Source organism: Heterodontus francisci, chromosome 39 (assembly GCF_036365525.1).
Source record: "Heterodontus francisci isolate sHetFra1 chromosome 39, sHetFra1.hap1, whole genome shotgun sequence".
In the NCBI taxonomy this organism is placed as follows: domain Eukaryota; kingdom Metazoa; phylum Chordata; class Chondrichthyes; order Heterodontiformes; family Heterodontidae; genus Heterodontus; species Heterodontus francisci.
The window spans coordinates 17,038,434-17,050,566 of NC_090409.1; the positions used below are offsets into that span (position 1 = coordinate 17,038,434).

Below are 12,133 nucleotides of genomic sequence, written 5' to 3' on the forward strand. Positions count from 1 at the left end.
CTAATTGTCCTTGGGAAAGTGATAGTGAACCTATTGCTTGAACCAGTGCAGTTTTGTGTACATAATGCTGTAAGGTAGGGCGCCCCGAAGCATTGGGCTTCTAATATATTGAGCAAAGTCTTTAAGCTGTTCAATTCAAACCAGCTTCTGGTGACACACACCCTCAGACAAGTGAATGCGATAGGAGAGCGAAGCTCTGGTAGGGTAAAATCAAAGGTTCTAAGCTGTGTCCTGCACTGTTTTAATTTTGTCAGATATTGGCTAACGCTGACTACATGACAGAGTTTCTTCTGTAACCCTAACTCAGCCTTTCTCATTGTTACTCTAGTTATATTGCAGTAGCACGAATAGGGTTAGGATCGTTGAGTCAGTTACGAGGCTAGTGCTGGGGGTGAGGCTAGTCCTGGGGCTGATAAAGAATCTCCCTCTGCCGCTCTCTGCATTTTCCTCCCAAACCAATTATCTGACTCTGGACTGTTATGTTTGTTTCTCCTCTGAGAAGACCTTTAGCTACCTCTACCCTCGACTCTGCAACATCCATGTATTAGACATCAGTGCATCTTTTGGTAATTTTGAACACATTGATATCTTTGAGTGCGATTCTGTGGACAATTTCCGAGTTGAAATGCTGTGGAATAAGCTTGTCATGAAAATCGACGGCTCCCATGCTCACACGCATTTTCGTAGAGAAATAAATGACCGTATTTTCGTTGCTCAGGTGTTGCAGGGTCATTATCAGTAACTGGAATTCACGTGATTTGTAGACAATATCTGAGCCCAGGATGACATCGAAGTCTGTAGGAAAACGATCAAGATCTGTACCCCACAAGAGTGCAGAGACTTTTGAACGGTGTATAATGTCCGAGGGGATGTTGCTGGTGACGTTGTATTCAATTTGCCCCAGAACATATGGTAAGTCTGTCAATGTTACATCTCCACCTGCCAAACAACATATCTGGATGTATTAATTCGTATGATAGCAATGTGCAAATCATAAATGTGGGAAATAGAGATTGTGGAATAATGCTAATTAACACAATAAATCAGGTTAAGTATAATTTTTGCAGTGTCACGCTACTGAAATACCAGTGAATCAGTGGTTCGACAATACAATAGATCATCTACGACTTTGGATGATTATTACTATAAAATACTAAAGTTTAAATCTTCCAGACTAGCACCTACCTGTCTCAGGCGACCATACAACTCACTCATATCAACATCCAACTCTATCAATTTAGCATTGGACTGAGTGCTATTAATAAAAAAAAGGGCTTGCCATATGATTAACAACCTCCTTTTACATCTAACCTGAGCATTGTCTCTTCTCATCAAATTCTGACTTACCTTCGTCTGACAGGTACTCTTGAACATTTCTCTGATATGTTGTGTCTCACTGAACTTCGTGTTTAAATATGCTATCATGCATGTCACATTCTGACAATGCACTTCGGTATTTGTCCCCTCTACACGACCTCCCTCGACCATAAGTTCATAGTTTGAAGACGTGTTGCAGCTTATAAGCCACAGCTTGTCTCCCACACCTACTACTCTCGCATCCTCTATACTGCTTTGCCACTTCTTATGTACAGCTTGCTGCTCTCTTATAACAGTGGAGTATTTTTTGTGCGGAAATGATGGGCTATATACCATACTTCTGTATTACCAGCAGGAGATGATCACTCCATAAACCATCACGGGATGTGCAATGACCAGCTGACAGGTCAGAACTACCGGAAATGTAAGTACAGTGACATAGAGCCATGACGGAGAGGCTCTGTGAGTATTAAATATTGATTCCAAACGCCAGGAAGTCTCTGTCCAATAGATAAAACATGGCAAAGCAAAAGTCCAGCTGATTTCCATTTAAAGCTCACCCTCGGTTGATGAATACTTATTCCTGCATGTTGAACATCACTTGAAAGCAGCACAGAATGTAACAAGGACAGAAAGTGCATCTAGGTGGGGGAAATCAGGTCCCATCATCGAGTGTGGGTCAGTAGCACCACTATACTGTGACAGGAAAACATTATGATGTCATGTGCAGTTTGACTATCCATTCGATGGCCTCCTGAAATGCTGATTGGAGAAATGAAGTCTCTCCCCCAACAGACCTTGGTGGGCAGCTTGATGTAATGTGTTCCATGGTCAGGGACTCATTGACCACAGTCACATTTCAAGCTATCCCTCATCTTTCACTTATTGAACAGGTTGTCAGATCATCCATGCCCTGTGCCTATTCAGTTAAGTGCTGTCCTTTGTTTTTGAGGAAGGTAGACTCTAGGTACTTCTGCTGTTGGGTCAGTGATTTCACGTTCAGTTTTCTAATGCCGCATGTGTCCGATGATACCGACCATCGGGACAGTAAGCTGATACCATCTGCCTGAATATTCGCTGCTGTTTCCCTAATTAGCCGGCGATATTTTGAACAGTTTCTTCTAAGCACCACTGCTGACTGAGCTGGCCGAGTCCTGACAGTTATAACTGACAGAATGTGTTTGCAGCTGGAGGTGTGGCAACCGAGGTGATCGAAGAAAAAACCCAATTGACCTAGTCCTCAGCAATCTGCCTGCAGCAGATGCATCTGGCCATGATGGTACTGGTGAAGTCACTACTGCACAGTTCCTTTGGAGATCAAATCCAGTCTTTACACTAAGGGCACATTATATCTTATTGCATTACCAGGAGTAGGTAAATAACTGATCTATCAGCTCAAATCTTAAAAGAGGTATACCTCGTCCATTAAAAAGCAGAAAAATTCCATTCTGGTAAATTACCGCCCTTTCAGCTTAACCTAAATAATCAGCAAAGTGATACAAGATTTCATCGACAGCAACACTTCACAATAACATTGGTATCGATACTCAATATGGGTTTCACCTGGAAAAACAAATAGCTCATTACAGCCCTTTCCTAAACATAGACAAAAGAAATGAATTCCATTGGGTAGCTGTGAGCGATGGATCTTGACAGCATTCAACCTCGTGTGGCACCACAATATCCTGGTAAGATGGAACTAGTGGGAATCATGGAGAAAACTCAAGAGTGGCTCAAGTCATGCTTAACACAAAGGAAGATGGCTGTACTGATTGGGGTCAATCATCTCAGCCCCAGGATATCGATGCAGGAGTGTTTTGGGATAATGTCCTCCGCCTAACCACCTTCAGCTGCTACATCAATGACCTCACCTCCATCATAAGAACAGAAGTTTGGATGATCGGTGGTGAGTGTACATTGCTTAGATTCATTTGCAGTTCCTCAGATAATGATGCAGCCTGTGCTTGCAATCAGCAAATCCTGAACAACAGGCCACAAAAGTGCCAGGCAATGACCATCCAAAAATGAGAGACCTCCCCATGTCATTTGATGGCATTTCCATCCTAAAGTCCCCCATCCTCATCATCCTGAGGGTTTCACCACTTATTGAAACTTAACTGGAGCAGCCAGGTAAATACTAAGGGTAGAAGAGGACATAAGAGGCTACGTACCCAAAGCCTTTCCGCCACCTACAAGACACGGGCAGGAGCGTTATGGATATCCACTACTGGCCTAGATGGGCACAACCCCTGGTAACACGCAAGAAGCTCAGTAGAATCTAGGACAAAACAGTCTGCTTAACCGGCTGACTTCGAAATATATCACTACTTTCACTACATTAAAACGTGGCTGCAGTATGCACCAAGCACAGGATACAGGGCAGAATCATGCCAAGGCTCCTTGACAGCACCTTCCAATCTCACGACTACTACCATACAGAAAGTAAAGGAGAGTAGGTACATGGAAACATTAGAATCTCCAATTCCCCTCCAATCACAGACCATTGGGACTTGAGAATATATCATCGTTGCTTCATCATCCCTAGTTCCAAATCCTGGAACTCGATACCCAACAACACTGTGGGAGCGCCTTCACCACACAGACTGCAGCAGTTGCAGAAGGCTGCTCCAGATCACGTCCTCAAGGCACTACCATTGAGTCATTAATGCTGTCTTCGCCAGCAACGCCTGTATCCCTCAAGCAAACCAAGATTGAAAGTGTGAGACAAGGATGCAACAGTGACTGCATACTGACTCTCGTGGCTTAGTAGCTTTGATTCGCACGTTTCTGGTTTCAGGACCCACTCCGAATCTTGAGCAAGGAAATCAAGGCTGAGGGATGCTGGACTGTTAGAGGTGCCACCGCTTGGCTGCAGTGTTAAACCGAAGCACGTGTGTGATCTTAGGTGGACGTACAAGTTCCCAATACACTACTGCAAAAAATGCCAGGGCATTTATCCCAATTGTCCGAGCAAAGATTTATCCCTCAGTCAACAACACAAAAAAGAATAATAGAATTCCTGGTCATTATCGCATTGTTGCTTGTGGGAGCTTGCTGTGCGACAACTGGCTGCTGTATTGCCTAAGTTGTAACATTGCACTTCAAGAGTACTCTCTTTGCTGGAAAGTGTTTTGGGACGTTTGGTAGTCACGAGAAGAGCCATACAAACGCAATTTTTGCATAATTTAACCGGATATATCAGATTCCTTGCAGTAAAGGGGCCTGGAGTGAAAAAGTGGCTTCTGTAGTGCCTCTGGAGGCTGCTTTACGGAAGCCAAATGTTGTTTTGCTGGTGTGCCACAGTCTGCCAGATGTCTCTGGTGATTGTTTAGTGAGGTACGACCTCTTGAGAAGGGGACTTGCATGGCTATCCCCTTGCCTGCGCCGGAAGCAACTGATCCGGTGCTACCCTGACGTCACAGTTGACGTCACCCAGATTCACTAGATGTTATGGCGATGAGCTACCTAATTGGACTACGCAAGTACATCAAACAACTTAGTGCCTCACTCCACCAACATCCAGCATTGAGCTGAAAGCTGGATCCTGGACCCATGCCATTTCAGCAGCCAGCAGCCAATTCACAGGTAAGGTGGTATTGAAGAAGGCAGCAGAGTTAACATTTCAGGTCTGTGACCTTTCGTCAGAACGTTTAATCTGAAACGTTAAATCTGCTTCTCTCTCCACAGATGCTGCCAGACCAGCTGAGTATGTGCAGCACGTTTTGTTTTTATTTCAGATTTCCAGCATCTGCAGTATTTTGCTTTTAATATGATGAGTTTGAAGAAGTTTTGCTTTCAAGTGCTCGTGAGGGGCCGTGTTGTGGTGAATTCATGGATTTGGCAGGGTATGTTGATTCATCCTCACAGAGATGGCAGAAGATTCGATGACATTTCCACACGAAGGATGCAATAGCTATGGGGGCTACTGCAGTGTTTCTGAATCTGCAGGTCGCCAGAGAAATTGAGCAGGGTTACAGAGAGTACAAAGTCTGCATGATGCTTTCTGTCAAGGTGAAGCCGAACTCTTCCATGCTCTTAGACAGCAGCAGGTCTGTCAATGCATCCAGCATCTAGCTATGCATGCTGATCAATCTTCTCCAGTATGCCGCTCATGGAGGTCCTCATCTGAATCTCTTATGGCAGATGTTTTGCTCTGGCGTGCTGGCAAAGGAACTTTTTTTTCTCCCTTGCCTAGTTGCACCTACGAGGTTGTGCTGATCCCCCATAAGTTGATCCCCACACTATACTGCCTCCATGGTCCGTGCAATGGCAACATTTTAGCTTGTGGCTGAGAACATCAGCCATGTGGACTGGCGTTTTCTTCTGTCCTATGCCGTTGCTCCCTCCTTTCCTCCTGGGGCGACTGTTCCTGGACAGTTCTTTTTTTTTTCCTGAGAAAAGACAGTCAGAATCAAACGCTTGGTGTGAGAGAATAGATGAGGTGGAAAGCAGTACGCCTATGGTGACACCATCTTCAGCTTGCTTATTATGACAGGTAGCAAGATGAGGGTGAACTTGGGTTGAGTAGAGGTATAACACAGGAACAAACTGTCATTCTCAATGTTCTGAGCAATGTTGGATGCTACTAGTTCTGTAGCTGCTGTCCCACGTTGCTGAAACCTATCTCTTCGGTAGGGTTTAGGAGATGAAGACATCCTTAACCCCCACCTGTTTGGTTCTGCTCCATTTTATTGTGCGCCTCCAACTCCTACTAGAAAGAGGAAAGAATGTCATTATGGGCAGCACAGTTTCTGTGATGTGCCTACCATAGCTGAATAGCTGGAAGTACGTGTAGGCAGTGAGTTATGAGTATGAGGCTGGCAGCATTAAAAGGTGTGTGAGAGTGAGATGAAGTATTTGAATGTAAGGCATACGTCCTGATAGCCAGGGGCTACTGCTGAGTGCATGTTTGGATGTTGTATTATAAGCAGTGTAAGAGGCTGTGGAGTGATAGATCGGAGATGTCATGTGAAGGTGCATTCACTTGACTGCCAGCATAGGGTCATGAAAATTCTTGTGGCACTGCTGCCGCATCCTCGAATCCAGGCACAGCAAATTACCCTCCCCGCCTAATTCAATTAAGAAAGAGTCCAGTGCCGCATTCGTGACCCTGGAAACCTTTCTCACCCCCTGAGTTCCCTTTTCATTGTTTACATTTGCGGAAAAAACATTCAACAGCAGATTCTGGTGATTCTGTGCAGAGTTCCTTTAAGAGGGACAGACTGCCTTTAAGAACAGAAGGCTGGCTTCACCCGATGCAATCAACACAAAGACGTTTGGCTCTCATGGAGTGCAGAAGCAGAAAGCAGCACAGCAGGCGCTCAGCTCTAAGCTGCAATCATTTCAATGAGTAGGCAGCAGGGAATTTATGTTCTGCTGAAATCCAAATGTTGTAAATTGTGATCCCTGTGCCAAAATAGCGAGGCAAACACATTTATTTTCAGGCGCTAGTGTACCAAATGGTACGACTGACAACAAATGGCTGCATTTTTGTTATACCAACCCTTAGTTTCTATTCAACTGGCATGCATATTGCTTCATGGTATCTACTGTGATGAACAATTTGTTCATGAGGCTGGAGCAAACATGGGCTGCAATACATATCAAACGCTACAGATTTCCAATTAAATGTTCAACCAGAGTCGAGTTGTTCAGGTTGATGTGCAAATATCACACTGCATGTTCCCAGGGCAATTTCTGAATAGTATGCAATTCTCAGCTCATAACAGAAATATGTTCAAATGGTTCATTGTTATATTTAATGGAGGTGCTCACATCAGTGACAGCTCAATTGAGATGCTGTACGCTGATAGAGAAAGTAGAAATTCTCCAAACTGGCAACTGCACTATCTGAGTATCAATATGCTTCGACTGCTATGAGCTGACGGAAGGGTACTGTGCTTTGAAACAGCGAATGTTTATGCTAGTACATTGAAACTCGAGGTGGACAACTGTCAATGGTAAGGAACCCGATAGAGAACCGATTGAAGTGCCATCTGCATAACTGGGAGTTTAATCACGCCAGTGATCAGTCACTGCTTTGTCCTTTTCACTATATCGCGATGCTACAACGCTGTAGTCCACTGCTCTCCATGACACTTACAAAGGACTATCACTTGCAGACTTTCACTCACCCAGGAGGATCGCAAGAATTCCTACCATCCCAGTGCCGGAGCCCAATTCAATCACCTTCTTTCCAGAAAAACTTATCTGCTCTTTCTCAAAGTAATGGCAGAGAACGCGGCCCTGAAACAACATGTTGAATTAACGTTAGAATTAGTCCCACTGACAACATCTCACAACATTTCTGAAACAAAGGAGGAAGGGTGCAAACGTACAACATAGTACCATCGTTTATATAAATATCTGGTTCCAGGCAGAATAAAAAATTTAGAACATCGTATCAGGGAGGATATAACCACAATACAGCTGACAAAGATACACTGTACATTGGGGTAAAGAAGGAGCAAGCCAGTAAAGGGAGGATATTACCCTAACACAAGGTGCAGGAGACCCAGTACTTAATTCCAAGAGGGATACCTCAACTTACATTTCGTTTCACAGAGCGGATAAGCAGAATTCACGGCACCGTCATGTTTGCAAACACAATACATGCTGTATCGGTGATATCAGCACAGTACATCGAGCCACAGATGGAATAAATTAGATTTAGACTGGTTAGGGAAAGGTACAAGGAACAATAAAAAAAATGAAGTTGCACAACTGGAAGATAGCTAATTTCAGCAAGCAAAATAGCAACCTGACTCAGTTGGAATGGGAAGTACGATTGTCCAATTAAGTAGGAAATGGGCAATGGGAGGCCTTCATGCGGGAGATAGTTCAGCTGAAGACTAATGACACTTCTATGACGGGAAAAGGAATAAGTTCCAAAGTTAGAGCTGTCTGGTTCACGGGGAGACGGTGGCACAGTGGTAATGCCATTGAACTAATCATCCAGAGATCCAGGCAAAAGTTCCACTGTCACAGTATCATGTGACCACTAGGATAATTGAAGGCAAAACAGATTGACCTCAGTCTTTATTCGCCAATTACTATGGTCAATTGTGCAATCAGTTAGAGTGCCTATGCACAGGTCGGCACAGACCATTCACCCCCTTCGGTGGGCCGAAGGGCCTGTTTCAGTGCTGTATCTCTAAATCTACAATCTAAATCTAAAATAATACCCATCTGATTCACTCATGTCCTTTAGGGATGGGAATCTGCTGTCCTTACCTCGTTTGGCCAACGTGTGACTTCAGACCCACATCACCTGCCCTCTGAAATGGCCTAGCAAGCCATTTATTTGATAAGGGATGGGCAACAAATGCGAGCTTTGCCAGCGACACCGAAATTCCATGAAACAATATAAAAAAAAAGTAATACAGAAATGTCACACAATAAAGGTCAGAATCGGCAACCAGAATAAATAAAATGCACAGGAAACTGAAAAAAAGGGAGAAGAAGAGAATCGATGGGCATAGGAGAAAAACGAGTGTAGCTCTCGAGGTTATTAACCGAGTACATCGTGCCCTGGAAGATGTGAACTTGACTCAGTCGCAAGAAGAATGGTGTAGCCTAGGTGCCCACAGCCTACCGTCGCTCAATGCAGTCGATGTGGATTCGCTGCAAACGTTCAAAAGGGGAACTGGAACACTTTCTTAAATGTAATTATATCGTTGGTGAAGATTGAGTGATAGGTCTCGTTGTCACAGTTATCACTGGGATCTATTTCTGATCGCATTCGGGAATTGGACAGGACTTACCCAGAATACATCATTCCTGAAATCAAAGCAGATGCTCGAAATTTGAAATAAAAACAAGAAATGCTGGAAATACTCAGCAGAACTGGCAGCAACTGTGGAGAGAGAAGCAGAGTGAACGTTTCAGGTCACTGACCCTTCGTCAGAAGACCTTTCATCTGATGAAGGATCACTGATCTGAAACGTTAACTCTGCTTCTCTCTCCACAGATGCTACCAGACCTTGCTAAGTCTTTCCAGCATGTCTTTTTTGAGTTACGTCATTCCTGAATTGGGTGAGTTTGCATGGCTACTGTGAGTTGTGCTGCTCATTTGCAACAAACTGAACAGAACAGCTTTAATGAGCCAGCTGGTCTTTTCCTTTGTGTCTTCTCCCTATACTTGAAGTGAGCTGAATTTAAAACCAATTTGCGTTAACGATGTTTCAGTGAGCAAATAGGGCGTCTATGGAACAAACTCCCGTGGGAGATGGTAGAAGTGGTAATTATTGATTAGTTCACTTGAAAAGTCGCCAGAGTCCTTTCAGGAAATAAGGTTTTAGCAGACAGTATTTGGGAAATTTGAGAGGTGACATGTGGCTACAGTGGGATACTCAAGCGGGGCAGCTGACTTATGTTTGTATTCGCTCAAGGGAAGTGGGCACCGATCGCTAAGCCAGCATTTATTGCTCATCCCTAATTGCCCTTAAGAAGGTGATTGTGAGCTGATTTCTTGAACTGCAGCAGTCCATGGGGTGCAGGTACACCCACAGTGGTGTTAGGAAGGGATGTAGCATATGAGCTATGATTCCCAAGGCTGTGCACCAGTGGGTGTTTTTTTTGCCTCGTGTCTGTGTCTGTTGTAGTCTATTTGACAGAGACTGATTATGACGATTAGGCAAAAACTCGACTGTCATAATATCAGGTGACTACTAGGATAATAGAAGGCAAAACAGATTGACCTTGGTCTCACTTTGTCCGCGAATTATTTTTCACAATTGTGCATTCAATTAAAGTTTCTTTATAGTGGAGCAGACTCGAAGGGCCGAATGGCCTACTCCTGCTCCTCTTTTCTATGTTTCTATGTTTCTTCAGCATGGCCGGTGGGAGAGATTTTGGGGGAGGGGGATTGCCTTTGGGATTTTTGCAGGCGGCACAGGTTCTACATTTGCTTTCCACACACTGTACTTACAGGTTCCCAAATAATTGCTGGTATCCCAAACTTTAGGTTAAAGTCCCGAGTGATCTTTAATTCATGGCCACAAAACTGAAAGCAACTCGTTAGTTTGTTGCTGGCTTCCTCGGATTCAGAGCTGGTGGGCTGCTTGTTTTCCTGCTGGTCATCCATTATCTGCTTGCACTTGACTGTGAACTACTCTGATCCTGGTTCACCCTCTCCGGTAGATTCACCCCAGAAACACGGATCCGGCCAATCTCAGCTTCAGATTTATGTACATTTAGTCCATGTGAACTATAGTTCATGAAACAATACACACTCTAATCAGGGAAAAAATAATATGAATTTCTTTTAGTTACTTCACCTTCTCTACCGTTTTACGAATGACATGTTAAAGCAATATTCAAAGTTTTTGCGGAGGCCTAAAGTGAACAAATAGCGTTAGTTTGCAGATATCCTGAATGTTCTTTATGTTGATTCTGGAGTGGTGTTTGCCTCGCACTGCAACAGTTGTTTGTGTAAGATGAACCCTTTCAATCCAGATTAGGAATGTTTGCAATTCTACAGTCATAGAGTTACACAGCACAGAAACAGGCTCTTCGGGCCATCGTGTCCGTGCTGGCCATCAAGCACCTATCTATGGTAATCCCATTTTCCAGCACATGGCCCATGGCCTTGTATGCTATGGCGTTTCAAAGGCACATTTAAAAACTTCTGATATGTTGTGAGGGTTCCTGCCTCTACCAATATTTCAAGTAATGTGTTCCAGATTCCAACCAACCGCTGGGTGAAAAAAGTTTTCCTCAAATCCCCTCTAAACCTCCTGCTCCTTACCTTAGATCTATGCCCTCTGGTTATTGATCCCTCCACTAAGGGGAAACGTTTCTTATTATCTATCCTATCAATGCCCCTTATAATTTTGTATACCACAATCAGGTCCCCCCTCAGCCTTCTCTGCTCTAAGGAAAACAACCCTTGCCTACCCCATCTCTCTTCATAGCTGAAATTCTCCAGCCCAGGCAACATCCTGGTGAATCTCCTCTGCACTGTCTCCAGTGCAATCACATCCTGCCTGTAGTGTGGTGACCAGAACTGCACACAGTACTCCAGATGTGGTCTAACTAACGTTGTGCACAGTTCCATCATAACCTCCTTGTTCTTATATTATATGCCTCGGCTAATAAAGGCAAGTATCCCATATGCCTTCCTAACCCCATTATCTACATGTGCCTCTGCCTTTCATGGTCCATGGACAAGTGCACCAAGGTCCCTCTGACCCTCTGTACTTCCTAGGGTCCCAGCACCGATCCCTGCGGTGCACTACTGGTCACAGGCTTCCACTCGCAAAAACAACCCTCGACCATCACTGTCTGCCTCCTGCCACTAATCCAATTTTGGATCCAATTTGCCAAATTGCCCTGGATCCCATGGGCTCTTACCTTCTTTACCAATCTGCCATGCGAGACCTTATCAAATGCCTTACTGAAGTCCGTGCAGACTATATCAACTGCCTTACCCTCATCTACACATCTAGTCACCTCGTCGAAAAATACAATCAAGTTTGTTAGGCGCAACATCCCTCTGACAAAGCCATGCTGACTATCCCTGATTATTCCCTGCTTCTGCAAGTGGAGATTAATCCTGTCCCGCAGAATTTTTTGCACTAGTTTCCCTACCACTGATGTTAGACTCACCGGCCTGCAATTACCTGGTTCATCCCTGCTACCCTTCTTGCATAATGGTAACACATTCGCTGTCCACCAGTCTTCTGGTACCTCTCCTGTGGCCAGAGAGAACTTTAAAATTTGTGTCAAAGCCCCTGCTATCTCCTCCCTTGCCTCACATAAACGCCTGGGATACATCTAATCTGGGCCTGGGGATTTATCCACCTTTAAGCGTGCT

The 12,133-nt window shown here is 44.3% G+C and overlaps 1 protein-coding gene across 1 annotated transcript; it reads right to left on the reverse strand.

Moving 5' to 3' along the window:
- Positions 1–544: 544 nt before the first annotated feature.
- Positions 545–10,402, reverse strand: LOC137352823 (EEF1A lysine methyltransferase 3-like). Its single transcript, XM_068018678.1, has 3 exons — positions 10,247–10,402; positions 7,452–7,563; positions 545–939 (listed from the first exon to the last, which is right to left on the reverse strand). Exons 1-3 carry the CDS (start codon positions 10,400–10,402, stop codon positions 545–547), a joined length of 663 nt encoding a protein of 220 aa, XP_067874779.1.
- Between the last annotated feature and the right edge of the window lie 1,731 nt (positions 10,403–12,133).